This window comes from Plasmodium coatneyi, chromosome 11 (assembly GCF_001680005.1).
Source record: "Plasmodium coatneyi strain Hackeri chromosome 11, complete sequence".
In the NCBI taxonomy this organism is placed as follows: domain Eukaryota; phylum Apicomplexa; class Aconoidasida; order Haemosporida; family Plasmodiidae; genus Plasmodium; species Plasmodium coatneyi.
The window spans coordinates 2,044,897-2,062,912 of NC_033566.1; the positions used below are offsets into that span (position 1 = coordinate 2,044,897).

Below are 18,016 nucleotides of genomic sequence, written 5' to 3' on the forward strand. Positions count from 1 at the left end.
CGTCATACATGGTTAGGATTCCGCCAGGAGGATAAAACAAAGAACAATATTGAAAGTCTCGCAAATGATATCATGTTGTTTGATTCTTTTTTTTTTATTTTTTAGTGTAAAAAAAAAGTATAAAAAGTGAAAAAAAAATTTTCTTCTAATTTACATGAATAAGTTGTATGCTTATTTTCTTTATAATACAAAATGTTTATTAGGCCTTTTGGGCGCATTTCATTAACTGCTTTAATGTAGGTGTATATATATATTTTTTAAATGAAGAAAGAATTTAACATTACAACGTACACAATAAAATATATATATATAGAAAAAAAAAAAAAGAATAATCATAATTAAGAAAGAAGGGTAGTTCATTTTTTTTAATTGCACATATAATTATAATATTCAAATGTAGTGGGAGTGATTCGTATTCCTCCCTCCCTTTCTATGAAAAAAGATGTGGTATGCACTTTTCGACAACGCACTTTTCTAAGAGTGTCATAGGAGCTAATTATATATTTGAACCATTAGAATTATGCATATGTGCATGTTTATGCGCTCAAAAGTTTTTTTTGTTTCAATGTTCACGTATAATGGGTGGAGAAAAAATGAACGAAAAAAAAAAACACTTCAAAAAAAGAGTAGGGAGTAAGTCCGCCCCCCCTTCTTTTTTTTTCTAGGTGTAAAAAGGGTGGAGGAATGGTGTAAGGGAAGGTGTAAGTATGTATGTTTGGGGTTGCGGCTGTTTAGAGGTTTCTATAGAGTGTATTAATTTTTGTTTTTTTTAGGAATGTATGAATCATATTTTCTTTGCATGTGTTAGGACGTGAAAGAAGTAAAGACTTTTTTTTTTTTTTTTCCTTTTCTATTTTTTCTTTTTTCAATTTTTTAGTGCAAAAAGTAAAAAAAATTTCTAGTCATAATAAATATATGCGCAAAATTTTTAGAAGGTGTAACAGTTCTTATCATTATCTTACGTAGTGGTGGTGTTGGTGGGGGTTATATTGCGCCCACAAAAACAGGAGTACGAAGGTGAGGAGTATTGAAAGTTTTGCAAAGACACATATTCACGCAAGGAAAGCACACCGGTGTCGAGGCAGTTGCGCGATGAGTAACTTCATCTAGCGAGTGGACACATCCAAAAATGGACACTCTCGACGACGATTGTATAATAGCAACACTTTTTACGAATCCCCCCGCGGGGGGTCGGGTCATCAGGGGAGAACCTTAATGCGAAGCGATAAGCATGCCACTCTTTTGAACGGATCACTTCTACCCTGTCTGTTAATTTTTTTTTTTTTTTTTTGCAAAAAAACCTTTCCAGCAAAGGTGTGAAATTGAAAAAAGATTCGAATTAGGCTGAACGTGTTGCAACACAGGTTGAAGGGCGACCGGGCTGTTTCCGCAAGCCCAACAGTGTATAGACACACATACAAACGTACGCGCAAGTAGATTTACCTCTCTATATGTCAAACACGCAAATACATTGCAACCCTCCACAGGGCAAAAAAAAAGGGCGTTACGAAAAAAAAAAAATAAAAATAATAAATTGAGATCACTCAATGGAAATAGATGCGCAGAAGACGAAGCTGTGCTGATGGTGCGAAGTGTGGATCCTCTAACGGGACGCGACCGCTACATCGCTACTTAAATATGATGGAGGAAAACCGGTCGGATGGGGACATCCCAGTTGCGGTTTCCCCCCCTTCACTGGGACTACTCCTCACAGGGTCGGGGGTGAAGTACGAATACCCGCTTTTCATCTGCTTGGTGATAACGGTCAACGAATTTAGCAATTCTTTCTGTTCCTCTTCATTGTACAAACTAGGTATCTTTCGTATTTCTAAATTTTTGGCTAAAATTTTCAACAAAGAAAATATATCATCGTAGCAGTTGGAGTCTTCCACATATCTGTTCAGGTAATGTATAGCCATGTAATACTCCTGAAAAGTTATGTTCTTAATATCGTAGGCCAGATTGTACAAGCAGTTATTCCCCAATGTGCATAATCGCAGGGTGTAAATATGTGCTATGACGTTTTTCCCTAATGATTCTCTTTAGTAATTTCCATAGAAGAATTCATGGAAATTTCCTTCCCTACGGAGTAGCACCTTTCAGGACACTTATATGAATATTAAGGGGACAATTTCTTCCTCCCTCCCGTCCTTTTTTATCGTACGAAACATATAGAAGTAGCCCAAGGTGGTGGATAATTTCTTCAGGAGGATTATGTAGATATGTGCCTACACAGTCATAATATCATCTGTTCCTGATGCTCCAAATTTAATAACGTGGATCATATATTGTGAAGTCACAGAAATGGAAAGCAGAATGGGTTTAGGTTCTTCCTTCCTCTTTTCCTCAGAGTGCATGCAGGTTTTCCTCTTTTTTTTTTTTTAAATTAATAATTTCTTAAGGAGTCCTTTTTTCTTTTTCTCCTTGGTGAATATACCATAAGGGGTTCATTTATATATTACATTCGAACTATGATGCTTAAGCTCCCCCTCCTATTAACATATATTACACTTCTTTACCTGAATGTTCCTATATTTTTATTTTTTCCCCTTCTTTTTTCTGTGTTGTAGAAAAGTGTTTACATGTTCATGTGTAATTAATAATAAGTTAAAAAATTTTTTTTTCTCTTTGTTTGGACTTGTTTGGTAAATTTTTTTTATTGAAGATACAAAATATATTCATTAAAACTTTTTTTTTTTTTTTGTTAAAATTTTTTACCTTCATAAATTTTTTTATTTTCAAAATTTTTTTTTTCATTTTTTAAAGACACAAATATTCTGACAAAAATGTCAGCTACATCCTTTTTTTCCTTTTTCGCGCATTGTTTGGAATATTTTCCCTGATGTTTTATTTAAACAAACATGTATGAAAGAAAAAATAAAAAAAAAAAAACTCCTTAAAAATTATTTAATTAAAAAAAAAAAAAAAAATGTTGCAGACGGGGGTCTACAGAAGAAAGCGCATTGAACGTAACAAACGTTTCGCAGTTCGCAAGGCACGGAAAAAATAGAAAGTACAGGGGGGAGGGCGAATTCATCAACTTCGAAAGGGCCATAGAACTGTGTGCTAGGCTCCCCCTGTATAACGTAACATTCCACGTAAATGTTTTTTCCACAAGGTGGATTCACTTCCGGATGAAAAACAGCCCGCAGTAAAAGCAGGTGAATCCCTTTGAGAACTTTTCCAGGCACTGCAGGGAAGAAAAAAAAAAAAAAAAAAAAAAAAAAAAAAAAGGGATGTCAATGGGGGGGTGCACACAAGTATGTCCATATGTGCGTCCGCACATGCGCGTGGCGAACCGGTGGAACTTACCTTCTCTGAGTATGTTGCGTCGCACAACTCGCAGTGATACTTGTAGGTACAGTGAATGAGCAGGTAGTAGCACACGTGCACGTACCGCTGGCACACCTTGCACGATCGAGTGAAGAGGTTGAAGGCATGCTTGCAGTGGGGGCAGTGCCCCAAAAAGTTGGCATTCGTGCAGGAGCCGGAAGAATTCAGATATACGTCACGGTTCACTTTGCTCATAAGCCGATTCAACTGGTCCTGCTTGCTCTGTTCGGTTGAGCTCTCATTTGGGTTTCCCATCTGGAGAAAGGTCTCCAAATTGTGATTCGTTCCTTTCCTAGTGAACTCGATGCGCTTCATGTTATCATCAATGATGTAGTAACTCCTTTTTTTCTTTTCATAGTTGGTTAGGTATGTGTATAAATCGTTTTTCTTGGGTTCCTCTCTGTTTGTACTTTCTACATTTTTGCACACATCTACGGTTGCGAGTTTGCCCATGTTTGTGGGTTCACTCGGGAGGTCGTCCTCCGGCAGTTGGGTAAGGTCCGCACTGGGCCCTACATCCACATGGGGATGTGCGTCCCCCAAAGGTTCACCAACAATGGGGCCGCTACCCGCAGAGCTACTCATACCGCATATGGCCTTCCGCTCCTGCTGCTGCTCTTGCTGATGATCCTCCTGTTGTTCCTCCTTTTGTTCCCCCACCTGCCGTATGGCGGAGAAGTCCGTGTCCCTTTTCAAGAAGCCATTGAACTTCACACTGGAGGAGAAGATGTTAAAGTTGCTGGTGGTGTAGATGTAGTAGCCCCACTCTGGAGAAAAAAACTCCACGCACTTCTCAAAGTTCATATCGTAATTATTAATCATGGCATACTTATTGCTCTTGTAGCAGGTGGAGTATATTAAAAAGGAGTTCCTGCAGAGGGAATATACTTTAGCAACAAGCGGGTGGTCCCGTTCCTTCGGGTACATCAGGAAGAGAAAGCTACACATAGATTCTACGCAACTCAGACAACCCCTCAGGAAAAGCAACAGGATAAACTTTTTCAAAATCTTTCTCAACAATGTATAGCTGGTTACGATCCGACAAAGGACAGACTGTAGGGCTAAAATGAGGGACGAATTTTCAATGTACTTGTACTTTTTGTACTCCTTGATTAAAATAAAAATTTTACAGATGATTATATTCCTCACATTGGTCTTTAAAATATTTTTCAACTCATCCATGGTGATGTATGCGTTGTCCACATTTAGGTAGAAATCGGAATATTGATAGGGGGGTTCTGCAGGAGATCTCACGGAGGATGGTGGGGAGGAGTTCCGATTCAGCTCCCTCCTTTTCAACACGCAGTAACTGCTGACAAAATTTTTGATGTACTCTCCATTTTTTATGCAAACTTTTAGCCCCTTCTTGAACTTCTTTTCCTGAATGCACCTTCGGCTACTTTTCAGCATGGACTTCATCATTGTTATTTTGTATTTTATGTAGGCCACGTTAAGGGGGGTTCTACAGATGCCTCCCGTTGGGATCAGCTGCTTATCACAAGAGAGGTACTTTTTATTTCTAAATTCCTTAAGCTCTTCGTTGATTCCCTTTTTGTGGAACCTCCTCAGGAGAAATAATTCATAGGGGGTCAGTGGACATATAAATTGGTAGTAATGTTTTCCTGTTTTTATTGCTTGGTTGATTTTATTTTCACCATGCTTTGGTTCTTCTTCGCTTAGGAAGTTGGAGATGCTCTTCCTGCTTTCCCCCTCCTCAGCTAACAAGTCGGTCTCGTTCGACGGGACCATTCGGAGCTCATCTGCTTGGGGGGGGGCATCGTTACCTTGCATGGATAGCTCACCGCTGCGCCTGATGTGCCCGCCACGCCCACTGCTGCTCTTCATAAAAGTGAAGTCACTGATTTCGGACTTTTTCTCCTCTTGCTCGACGCGCTCTTTGGGGAGTTCCCCCTCCTTTGGATGGAAGTCGTCATTCCTGTTTACCCCTATCTGTGCGGTTAGCTGTTCACTGCTGCTGGATCTGCTTCCCTCCGCGAAGACGTGACTTCCGTCCTGGTACTGCAAGTTCACAATGGAGTGACTCCTATCCGAGGTGTGCGATTCTCCCCTAACCGAATTAGAGTTACTGAGTGCCCCCTCCTTCTGTTCATCCCCGCCAGGCAATTTCTTCTCATACATCCATGTTTCCTGGGGAAAGTTTTCTTCGCTCTCCTCGTCACTCAGCTTCTCTCCAGCGTAACTGTACTTCTTTATATAGTATTCGTTCAGTAACTGGTTGTCCTTGATGTAGCTACTTAGGTTCTTCTCCACAATGGATTGCTCCTTAACTTTTTTCAACTCCTCCTTTATTTCTTCATGTAGTTTGTTTTGCTCTCTGTCCTCTTTCATTTTTACTAATGCAAGATACCTTTCTTTGATGCACTCCGAATCCACCTGCTCCTTTTCTGTCTTTGCACTCGATTTAAAGCTAGAATATATTTTCTGCTTGTCCTTTTCTTTTAGATGGAACTTTTGTCCCAGTTTGTCTATCATAATGTCCACAAATTCGCTTTCGAACTTATCCTTTAGTTCATTCAGCAGTAGGTTCACATCTTCTTGGTTGTAATGGCTATCCGGTTCTGCATCTTCCTCTGGTTCATCTCCATTTTTTTCCTTCACGATTTTGTTAAGGTACTTTTTCATAGGGCTTTTTACTCCGACTTGGGAACTTTCCTTCTGATCAACAGAATGGGTGTGTTTTTTTCCTGATGAGGTTTCTCCTTCGAAGGATGGTTTCTTCACTCCTACTGTTTGGTCCTCTTCGCTGTCTTCCGGTGCATCTAACTGGTTGGCATCTGATTGTTCTTCCTCCCTCTTCTCCCCACCTTCATCAGAGAAGTTAAAATAAAAAGCGGAATCATCTTTTCTCCTTGTGTTCAATTGGGCAGACTTATTCGAATCGTACTTGTCTGCCTTCTTGTTTATATCGCGTTTCTTTTTTTTTGCAAAGATGTCATCACCGGTGGGAGAGTTGCCCTTCGGATTGTTCTTCCTTCCCGGTTTGAAAAAGAAATCGTCTTGCGTTGAATTGTCCTGCTCTTCTTCCGAGTCGAATTTGAAGAAGTCCTCCTGGGAGGGGTGACGACGGTGAGGGTGCAGCGAGGGCGTGGTAGCACCATTCGCATTGCCAGTATCGTTGCCGTTGTCACTGCGGTCATCACTTCCCCCCTTCATCTCGTCGCTAAACCTGTGGACTTTCTCCTTCATCTTCTCAATCTCCTTGTTGAACTCGTTCCACCTATTCTTGATGTCGTCCCCTTCATCCAGGCCGCCTTTCCCCTGGATCCCATTGGACAAGGCGGCATATTCACCCTCGTCATCACTGCTAAGTTTGCCCCACTGGTTATCACTCGATTTGGCCTCACCACTTCTGTCCTTCCTAGAATGCTTCTTTGCGCTGTTTGGATCTTTCCCTTCTGGTAGGCCACTTAGGTTACCACGATCGGTGTGTTCCGTAAATCCATTTAGCGCCTCCTCTGACTCTGCCCCCCCATTTGGGTGTTCATCATTGGCACCATCGAGCCAGGCACAATCCAAAAGACTTTTACATTCCTTAACCACCAGGTCGGCAGATCTACTTAACGCAAACAGCCTTATTTCGGTGATGAGGAAGGATACAAATTCGCTATTCCCTTTGTGGCTTCTACTAGACTTGGATGATCTCCCATTTTTGCTCTTCGTTTCTTTTGCGAACGCGTTGTCCTCTCCCTCCATGTCTTCATTCCCATCGGAATCTCCAAACTCAGTGTACGGTTTGGCCCCGAGGTAAAGAGGCAACGACGTTGAGCTGTCCGTAAAAAAGTTGGTAGGATAAAGAACACTACTGTAAAAAATGGCGTACGTATTTTTGCACTTTTGTAAAAAGTAACTATCTTCTCCAGTTAGAATAACGTAAATTAGATCGATGGTAAGATTAAAGATAATAGACACGTGGCTCCAGTAGTAGTCATTGATTTTTTTTGTTTTTAAATGTCCCAGTGGAAAGGAATCAAATCGGAACTTCTCATTCTTGAAGTCGATAAGGAAATAGCATTCGTCGTTGTCTATCACTAGATGTATACTCCATTGGTACTTTTCGTCCTTCCCTTTTTGTATTAAACAAATATATTTTTTTTTTTTTTTTTTTTTTTTTTTTTTTTTCCTCTTCCATAAAAAGTTTGTCTTCTTTTATTCCAATCCACATTTGGAATGTAAATCCTTCATTGTTTTCGTTTCCTAATTTTTTAGAAATTTCTTTTTTTATCCTTATGGCCCTCTCATTGGTGCAGTAGTTTCCTCCCAGGAGCTCTAGACAGTTGTCCGACTCCACCTTGAGGTAGTACTTGGATTTTCCACTCAGCTTCAGGCAGTAGTTTGCCTTGGCCTTTTCTCCCCTCTTGTTTTCCAGGTCGACTACCTCCTTGTTTTTTAGCTTGAACATCCAAGGGGAGTCTACAGTTGGGGGGGTGGGAGAAAAACGACGGTGGGAAGGGGCAAATGAATCAACTAACACAAAAGACGTACAGAATCATACGCACTCTATGGACTTCTCATCAAGGCTTTACCTGCATCCTGTTCCCGATAGTTGCGGATAGACGCTGACCTGTGGCACCCGGAGGAATCCTCCAAAGTGGCGTGTTTCCCCTCTGTGCAGCGGTAATAAGCAACCAACCCCAAGGGATTTTTACAAAACTGCGTCCTTACATGGCTGCTGAACTCTACATCCAATTCGTCCCTTTCAATCGTGTGCTCTTGATTCACGTGGTCACCATCCATGTGGTCATTCTGGTTGTCCTTCTGCTCATTGCTGGTGGACGCTGCCGATTTTTTGAAGTACCCTTGGAAGGAAAATTTTTTTTTTTTTTTTCCCCCCTCCATTTTTGCACCGTTGAATAGGTGGCTAGCTCGCCGTTTATCTCTGTACTAACAGTGTACCTGTGCGTTGTTGTGTTTGGCTCTGAACGTTCTTCCACCGTTATGAGTGATATATCCTCGTCAGGGAAGCTATTGGTTGGTGGTCCCCCTCCTTACAATGCGAACGCCTAAAACACAATGAAGCGACCGTTTCGGGGAAAATTGTTTTACTTGCGGGTGCTCAAAATTGTGAAGACCATAACATCTTCAGCATGTCGGTGGTATTTCCTCTCTCTTTTTTTTTTTCCCTGGCCCCTGTCAAACTTGTTTATCACGTTGTTTTATGTGACTGCCTTTTTCGTTCTTGCTACGTGGGCAGACACATCTGGGCATCGCCAATCAATAGCGGAGATGTTTCCTTGCTCGGAAAAGGGAGAACATCCCACGGGAAGGGGTAGAAGCATTGAATTATTTATATTTTTTACCACGTCTGTATTCGCAAGCGATTCGTTGCTGCTCCGTCGTCGACCCCTTTGATAAAAATTTCCCGGACACGCTCCTTCCAGTTGTACTCTTCAAGGGGGGAAAAACAAAAGGGAAAACGGTAAAGCGGCAAACGATAAGGCGGAAAATGGTAAAGCGGAAAATGAAAAAACGGAAAATGGTAAAACAGGAAAATAGGCGAACGCTTAGCGACATGCATAATAACCACGTTCGGGAAAATCACAAAAAAAAAAAAAGAAAACATGTACATATGTTTTACGCGAAAAAAAAAAAAAAAAAAAAAGGCAAAATGAAGAGGGGTGATTGGTGGCAATCGGTGGCGCCTAAAAATTATGGGCACAGAACTATGCAGGAAATTTACAAATGAAAGCACTTGAACCAATTGAAAATAATTTCCTTCCTCGAAAAAACATGAACCGATTTAGGGATCCGCCACCCGCATTATTACGTTCATATGTAATATATATACATATATATATAATACGCATGTACATATTGCACTGCGGTTTCGCGTCCTCGGCGTATATGAAAGCACGTACAAGTCGAGTAAAAATGTTAAGGGCAAAAAGGGTGGAGGCTTTCAAAAGGTTAAAAAATTCCTAAGCGGAGGAACCCTTAGAGGGAGAAAAACCACCGACGTTATTGCAAACGTAACCTTGCCATTCGCGCACAACTTAAATGTGGAGAAAAAAGAAAAAAAACGCGACTGCCTTGGGGAAGTACGGCAAGAGAACGCACGTGTAGATATGTATACATGTACATTTGAATACCCACTCGTGCGAGGCGAACTTGGCAGGCCCACGGAGAAGAGAGCAGGATGACCTTTTAAAAGTTATAAGTTTTGTCCTCCAGGCGCGCTTCGCATGCTGCCATCGCTTCAACCCAGCTTTGTAAATTTGCACAAAACACCAGCAAATGGGTAGACCTACAAACAACTGCACGGATGCAGACACAAAATAACGCCCCTCTCGTTACGAATCCGGAGAGGCGATTCCCCGCCGCGGTGGACCTAAGGCATTTTTATATTAAGTTATACTGACGAAAGGTGCGCATTTTCAGGAGTCTCGCAAAAGTTTAACCATTTACCACTGCAGGTTAGTACGAACAAATTTGTGTAGACGTTGTCATCTGTGCACTGCGCTGATACGTGCATTTCCCAAAAATAACGAACCAGGGTAACAACATGTACGCGTTTGGTGGAGGTGAAACGATTGTAGAAAAGAAGATATTCAATAGGGTAGACCCTCCCACCCCACATACACACACACAACAATAGCACTGCTACATTAGTTATGTTGCATCTTCCTCGCAGCTTTTACGAAAAGGCTCCAACTGGCGGAAATGCTTACGTTAAAAGGATGAACTTTGGTGTAGAGCGCACGCCAGCATTGCGCAGAATGAAATTAATTTTGAAAAAATTGCACACACGTGTGGGCGAATGTGCATAGGTAAAACATTCCAGCTAGCTGTTACTTTGCCGCGTTTTTTTTTTTTTTTAGAAAGTGGCTATTTGTATGGCTAGGTCAGGTTTTTTTTTTTTTTTTTTCAAAAAATAGCTATTTGCATGAACGAGTCAAATTTTTTTTCTATCTTTTTCATCTCTTTTAAGAAGGACTATTTGGAATAAGTCTAACAAATGGCCGGGCACACCGCTACCTATGCCCCAGCAACTGCAGCTGTGTGAAAATGTTGCACATGTCCTGGTAGGAATCGGCGGAGGAGTTGTCGAGCACACCCTTGGCCTCGTCAGCCGAAATGGAATACGTGACAGTTTTAACGTTCTTGTTCACGTAGAACAAGTGCAGTTTTCGAGAGGTAGGGCTGTTCTTCACGACGTTGTATCTGCATATGCCTATTAAGTACCACGCCGTTTTATAAATCTGTGTGTGCAGGAGGAGATAATCTTGGAGCGCGGCCTTGGCATAGTGCACCATGAGTTCCTCATCAACCGTGTAATTGTGAAATGAAGTGAAGAAAATTTGGTCCGTTTTTTTTTTATTGTATGTGTACATATTTTCCACATTCTGAATGGACTCATTATACATACGATTGTTTGAAAAGTCCTGCCCCTTTTCAAAGGATAGGACGTAAATCCTCGAAAAAATTTTCTCGACATCATTTTCGTTTTTGACATATGGACTTGTAGCCGCTCTCACGGTGTCCATTCCTTCCGTGTCGGTTAACAATAAAATGCTGTACTCGCTGTGCATGTAGTGTCTCTCCTTCGCCTTTATATATTCAGCAAAGGAGATGACTTTATTCAAAGCTGCCACGACGTGTTGAACGTCGGAAGATTTCTGGACAATATCAATTTTGACCTTATCAGCATCGACATATGTGTACATACTGATGAGTACATTTTGGTTGGTGTAATTAACGAGGTAATATTTATTGTATGGAAGGGGGAGGATTTTTTTTTTAAAAAATTCAACAATTTCTTTTTCTCCACTTCGCATGCGTGAATTTAAAAAAAACGCATCATCAATTAGGATAATGGTGATAACACTAATTAGGTGATGATCGAAAATGAACTGCGATACTGATTCATAGTTCACAGGAAATGTCTGTCTGTACGTTTTCTGGAAGGTGAATTTGTCTCCATACTGTGATGAATCGGTCTTTGCATGGAAGCCTTCACTGTTATGATGATTAATCAGGAAGGGTTCATACACTCGGTAGCAATTCACTGCTCTGAAGAGAAGAAATAAATGGGACTCATACAATTGATATTTTCGCAATGCTATGATAAGGTTATTTACGCAAGGGGTTTTGGCGTTATGAGTTACTATATGGTCCATGTCTACGTGTAGATCTCTCTGTACACGTTTCGCATGCTTCTTCGTTTCCACACTCATTTGTAAGGTGAATTGTTTCTCTCCTTCTGGAATAACAAGTGGGAATAACACAGTGAAGTGCTTGTTCGTCGATCTGTATGAGTTAATTTTGTACAATATAGTTTGGTGCTCTTTCGAGCATTCGTGGTACACTAAATCGTAGCAGGAAGTGTGGACATACGCGTCACACGTGTCAGTTAGGTGCGCTTTCTCCTTTGTGTCCATTACAATATGGGGAGATGCCACCAAAGGGGTGGAGCCATCCTGGAGGGACAATTTAATTTCTACTTCCTTCTCATCGAACAGGAATACATTCAGGTAGAAGAGGTAAGTGTTGTTGGCGAGCTTCTCTGCAAAGTAAAGGTCTCCTAGGAACATCTTTTTATTTTCTATCGGGTATGTAAACAGGGCCTGTGCTTCCCTTATGTATTCGTTCTCACTATTTAGGCAGCTAATCGTGATCTTCCAGTAGTCCCTACTGTTGTACTTTGTAACGTTGAGGGCGAACTTTACTAAGTCATTGTTTTTGATGGATTTCATTTGGACATGCAATCGGTGCTGATCATCTTGGACTGGCTTGAAGGCCGAATTGGGTAACATCAGCTTCAAGTTGTGGTGGTCCAGTCGATGTTCGCTCCTGCTTGTTACTGACGCGAAACTGTGAATGGTCTTGAGCTCCACCGTGCAGTTGTTGAAGAGGTGTGTCTCCGGAAAGCGCAGCTTCAGTTCAACTAGGAGGGGATTCTCCATCAGGCCGTGCTGGTTGGTTGGCTGCGCAGGATGGTGGCAAGTGGTAGGATAAGCAGCGTGTCCAGCAGTGTGCTAAGTGGCCGAATAAGCCGTTGCCTACGTGGCGACCCGCCCCTTCTGCGTTACCTCCACTATGAGAGGCGTCAACTTAGGCGTGGGCACCACCGCTAGGTGGGACTTCATCCACATGATGTTGTCCGCATGAACGTTCACAAAATTGCTGATGAACTTCTTAGAGCACAGATCGTTGGAGGCCTTCTCCAGGATTTCTTTATGTTCCTGTCTGATGACGAAATTGGAGTTATCTACGGTGAGGAGGTTTATGGTCCAGTTTTTGTCGCTTTCCAGGTTGATGAGGGGGTGGTTGATATTTTCTAGCAGAACTTCGACTTGGTCCTTCACATCCTTCGGGGGGGTAGATCGAAGGTGCGCAATAGGTTAGACGGTTAATCGGTTAATAGGATAGGCAACTAGGCAATTAAGGCGCTGCGTTTGTCCCACCTCGCTCGCGCTGGACTTCAAGACAAACTCGTAGTTCCGGAAGGTGTACGTGCACTGCTCGAAGGGGTCGGCCTTTACGTTGCGGCATGGGTCCTCCTTGTTTGCACTGAAGCAGGAGTTGGCGTAGCAGAGGTCTGCGGGCATCTTCAGGTGGATCACCACTTGGTCTTAGGGGGAACCAGAAGGGAGTAGAAGAAGAAGAAACAAATGAATGAGTACATGCGTAGGTATATGATACGCGTGTACACAGTTGCGATGGTTTGCACTCCTAAAGGTTCGGAAGGAACCTTGCCCTCAAGTTCCTACCCAGCTTCAACGCAGGCGCAATTTGGCCTAAGCTCATTTGAACCGTGTACTTCACCCCCTCGGCCCCATAAAACGTTTTGGTGGAAAATATTTTAACGTCGAAACTTCTTCTCAAGTCGGGAACTAAGTTGAGCAGCTTCGAGAGTGTGTAAATGCAATTGTATTTGAATATTGCGTGTTTAAGTTGGTTAAGGAAGACATGGAGACAGGCCGATCACGTCGGAAAGGTCGACACCCATGAGGGGACACACACCCATGAACATAAGTTATTTATTTTATTTTATTCATTTTCTTACCTCCGCGTTGGTGGCGCTGTTACAGTACAGGAGGAAGAGGTCGTTGTGGGTAACCATCGGGAGAAACACCTCCGCCAACTCATTCGAGTAAATTGTACACTCCTGATTCCCCGTGTTAGAGTTGTTCTTTTCGGCTAGGGCAAAAATCCTGCGAGGGGGGTACTTGGGGGTTGCTTGCGGAGGTGTCCACATGGCTATGTGTTTGTGACGGTGGCCCTCGCCATGCCAGCCGACTCACCAAATACCATCCGAGCTGAACCCACCCTTGGCAACCTCTACAGAGATTTTTAAAAAGTAGTTTGAGGGGTAGATGGTTCCTTCGCTGGGGAAGAAGTTTTCTGCGCAGAGGTGGCAGGGTAGAGAAAAAAAAAGAACACACATATATAGGTGCATTCGATCGTTCTATACACCGAGCGCAGTTCTGCGCGTGTATCTCTGGATCTGGCTGACGGTATATGTCTACACGCCTGGTTAAATGGATTTAATTACTTAGCGAGTGCTCTGAGTATTCGTATGTGGGGGGGATGGGTGGTGGCTTCTCTTTGTTCTCAAATGGGTAGCGATAAATTTTGAATTTTTTAAGCTCCTCCGTGGAGAGCTTCAGAAGGTACATCTTGGACGTGATTAGATAATCACATGGGTCTGAGTTCGGTGAGGGGAAGAAATATGGCCCAGAATGAGCCTCTACTTTGTGAGTGCACATTTTGGAGAAACAGGTACAGAAGTGCGTGGAGGGCCTACCTTTCTCTGCCGCAGCCTCCTTGTTCAGGCGAATTTGCACATTTTCCTGCACAGCCTTGTCGTCTTCTCTTTGGAAGGCCAACACGCGCAGGTTTTCTTGGGGATCAAAGGGATGAAAGGAGGTGGAGACGCATAAACATCGTTTTTCCCTCTCTCTGCGAGTCGAAGCGAAACCAACCTAGGGCAGCAACCACAACACGCGCACCTACGTACCCACCCCGTGGTGCACTTAGATGCAGGCTTACTGGCAGGGATCAACGCCGTTAGGAAAAATTCTTTTGCAGCCTTTTTTGTGTTGAAGGATAAAACTAACTCTATTTCAAATTTGAGGACGTCACTTTTGATTGTGTTTACCTTTGTAGGGAGGAATCATTTGGGGTGTGTGTATGTGGGGGAGTTTACACTACAGTGTTTGTTGTTTTCGCTCGTATGTACTTCGCCCCGTTTGTATAGCATGTCTGATTGTCCCCCGTCGACCTCCCCCTCCTTACCCTATTCACCTCCTTAAACGAGAACGTAAAGTTATCGTCGTAGATGGAGGCGACACTCCCTATTAGCAGCCAACATATAATCGGATAAAGAAGTAGGAACCCCATTTTGGTGAACTTTCCTCTCCTGGTTGTCCCTCCGTTCGAATGCACTCCTTCTTTGGCGTGCAGCATGCGCTACCATGTGTGTGGTAATAGACGTGTTAGAAGCACAGAGAGGGTTGCCTTTTCTGTCGGTGGCCTTTCATTTTAAACCCCCCATAAAAAAAAAAGAAAAAAGGAAGTACGTGCTCACATATACATGCACGTGCATCTACCTCTCCTGCTTCTATCTTAGATGCAAATCAGCCACACTTAAATGGAGGTATGCCCGTTTTGGCACTGTTTTTGCTTAAATGGGTTCATTTTTTTTCTTTTTTTTCTAGGATGATAATACAAAAAAAGGTTCTTTTGAAGAGGTATGCGACGGTACACACTGAAGATAAACGATTGGTGTGTTCCTTGCTGACGCGTCTTTGCCAATTTCGGCGTGCAGAAAATTGCATATGCGTTTGCACGCGCCTCTTTTTTGTGATGTGCTCGCGCACTCGCCTTTCGCCCGTTCAGCTCTGTTTTTTACGTCGAAAAAGAAGAATGAAAGGGAAGGGAAAAAATGAAGTGAGAAAATTTTACCAGCCCGCATCTGGGCTCCTTCTCCTCCTATTAACTGGACGCATGCAGAATCGTGACGTGACGCGTTGAAGCGGCATAACTCATTTTTGCGAGGCTCCCCTTTTTTTTTTTTTTTTTTCTTCGTTCGCTTGTCTTACAACGGAGAAATGCCCTGATGAGTTGACCTGCTAAAATTTCACGAAGAGTTACACGCTGCATGCAATTTGTGCAGTCGGGGTGGGTTCAAGCAGAACATTGGAAGTAGTCATTTATTTTTTGTTTGTTTCTTTTTCACGTCGTTCATTTTGGTAGGTGTTCACAAGTTGAGTTAACAACGTGGTATTTTTTACTCCTGGTTTTTCTCCTAGCCTTTTTTATTTTTCGTTTTTAATTTTTTTATTTTAATTTTTTGTTTGGCGTTTATTTGGGACCGTTCTCCTGTGCGTTTCTCTTCCCCCGTTACGCTTCCGCTAGGCCCCCATCCCCCCATTCGTGTTTCCTCCAACCCGCCATGCTGATGGAGAGAGAACTCCTGGTCGAGCACTCTGACACATTCATGTGAATGAGTAAAAGAGGGCTTGGTCAGCTTAACGGCCTATCCGCATATCCACTTTTTCTTTTTTTTTTTTTTCTGGCCATTTTGAAGGTTTTGTTTATGGTGTGTGTTGGGCGGTTCAATGGGAATGTCCTTCTGGGGTTATTCCTTAATCTTCGCGCCTTTCCAAGTTATCCTTTTTCTTATTTTTTATATATTTTTTGAGCATACCCGATATGGGAGAGAAGCCCTTTGTATTTTCCCCACAAAGGGCCCCACAGGATGAGTTCTTGCGGCTGCTACATTTTGGCGGAAGTGGGGGGCGGTCTGCTGGGAACAAAAGCGGTTGGTGGGAAAACTGTTGTGGGGTCGACAGTTGGAAGTACATCCCCCCAGCTGGACGTCCTACTGAATGCGCAGCACGATTTGAAGGGAACTGTGTATAAAAAGATCAGGAAGAAAGTCGACCCGCAGGTCAAGGGCGGAACAGAAAACGACGATACAGAGGCAGGGGGAAAAAAAAAACAGGAACAAATTGATATAGAAAAGCTAGTGGAAGATAACGTAGAACAGCTAAACCTAAACAAAAAGGAAAAGGAAATAATCAAAAAAAAGTGGAAATACATTTTAAAAAAAAACAAAGAAAAATATGGAAAAGTGTCTGATGGGAATAAAATAAAAATATACAACGATGGACATACAGCTTTTAGAGACATACTTCGATCTATAGAGAAGAGCAAAAAGAGGATTTGGTTTGAGTCCTACATTTTCGACGACTCTGAGTTAGCCAAGGAGGTGGTGGACAGTTTATGTAATGCGGCGAAGAGAGGATGCGACGTCATTCTTTTGATTGATTATATTGGAAGTTTGAAAATTAAGAATAAATGGGTGAACAAATTGAAGGAGAATAATGTGCAGGTTCTTTTCTTTAATTCCTTTTTGAGTTCCTTCCTGAATATGTTGCCCATTTTTTTTCGGGACCATCGAAAGATCATTATAGTGGACAACGCAGCGTACTGCGGGTCGATGAATGTTTCCGATAGTGTTGTCCCGAGCGGCTTGGGCTGGCATAGCGACGGGATGGGCCACATGGACGAGGTGGAGGAAGAAGCGGACGTAGAGAACACAGCGGATGGAGGAGTGTCCACCTCCGGGGGAATCATGCCGAACCGGTGCGAGGACCAACTCCCAAGTGAGGGGCATCCCGAAGAGAACGAAAAAAAAAACAAAAGCAAACTCCTGCAGTACTACGATTTACACATAAAAGTGAAAGGACCCGCAGTGAAAGATCTGGCAGATGTTTTTATCGACTCACTTAAGATGGCAAAAACGTCCATCACGAGGGAACCAATAGAGGAACAGGAAAGATATGAGGACGAAGAGGGGAACTCCTGCTTCGTGCAAGTGCTGGAGTCAAATGTACTGAGAAAAATTCGATCCATTCAGTCCACCTTTGAGTGGGTTATTAAAAACGGAGCGACGAAAAATATCTACATAACGACTAGCTATTTTATTCCTCCTGGTTTTCTGAGGAGAGCTTTGTTTTCTTCCCTGAACAACGGGGTAGACATTTCGTTCCTCCTTTCTGGGAACTCGGATGTGTTGGGCGACGTTCCCGCTACGTATCACATCGTGAAGAAGTTTCTGAGGAGGTCCCAAAAGGGCAGCGTAAGTAGCGGCAACAACAACAATAGTGACCAGAGCGATCAACCCATACAGGGAAAAGCAAACTCCTACCTGCACAACCTGCGGAAGCGAGCCGAGTCCAGAATAGGAGACAACTTCCTGAAGAGACAAAAAAAGGGAAACTGCGACTTTTATTTCTTTCAGAACAGACACTGTCATGCAAAGAACCTCATGGTGGACAATCTGTGGTGTGCCGTGGGTTCATACAACTGGGATCGATTTTCCTCGAGACGTAACTTAGAAGTAATGGTTTCCATCTTTGACAAAAAAATATGTGAACAGTTTGTGAAGGAGCATAAGAGTAAAATAAAAAACGAATCAGAACAAGTGACCCTCGCGCAGGTGGCCAATCGCAACGTGTTTCAGGGATTCTTCAGCTACTGCGCCTATCATATGGCTAAATTGTCCGGAAAAAACATTTTGGACGGTCTATCCAAGGACAGCAAGAAGACTATTCTGCGGAAAGCCATTGTGAATAAATACCTATCGGACAACTGCGTGGAAAATATCTCCCTCAACATGATGTGGGGCGCGTAGCGCTGATCAGCTGAGTAATTC

The 18,016-nt window shown here is 42.7% G+C and overlaps 3 protein-coding genes across 3 annotated transcripts; 1 reads left to right on the top strand and 2 right to left on the bottom strand.

Moving 5' to 3' along the window:
* Positions 1–3,124: 3,124 nt before the first annotated feature.
* Positions 3,125–8,190, bottom strand: PCOAH_00036010 (Uncharacterized protein; the record flags this gene model as incomplete). Its single annotated transcript, XM_020060392.1, has 3 exons — positions 3,125–3,190; positions 3,313–7,764; positions 7,878–8,190. The coding sequence occupies 2 exons, from the start codon at positions 7,045–7,047 to the stop codon at positions 3,125–3,127; spliced, it is 3,801 nt and encodes a 1,266-aa protein (XP_019915860.1).
* Positions 8,191–10,322: 2,132 nt separating this feature from the next.
* Positions 10,323–14,694, bottom strand: PCOAH_00036020 (Uncharacterized protein; the record flags this gene model as incomplete). Its single annotated transcript, XM_020060393.1, has 10 exons — positions 10,323–12,275; positions 12,381–12,659; positions 12,756–12,922; positions 13,062–13,197; positions 13,358–13,505; positions 13,596–13,695; positions 13,847–13,999; positions 14,099–14,194; positions 14,344–14,452; positions 14,590–14,694. 10 exons carry the CDS (start codon positions 14,692–14,694, stop codon positions 10,323–10,325), a joined length of 3,246 nt encoding a protein of 1,081 aa, XP_019915706.1.
* Positions 14,695–16,054: 1,360 nt separating this feature from the next.
* Positions 16,055–17,995, top strand: PCOAH_00036030 (Cardiolipin synthetase; the record flags this gene model as incomplete). Its single annotated transcript, XM_020060394.1, has 1 exon — positions 16,055–17,995. The coding sequence occupies one exon, from the start codon at positions 16,055–16,057 to the stop codon at positions 17,993–17,995; it is 1,941 nt and encodes a 646-aa protein (XP_019915559.1).
* Positions 17,996–18,016: the final 21 nt, after the last annotated feature.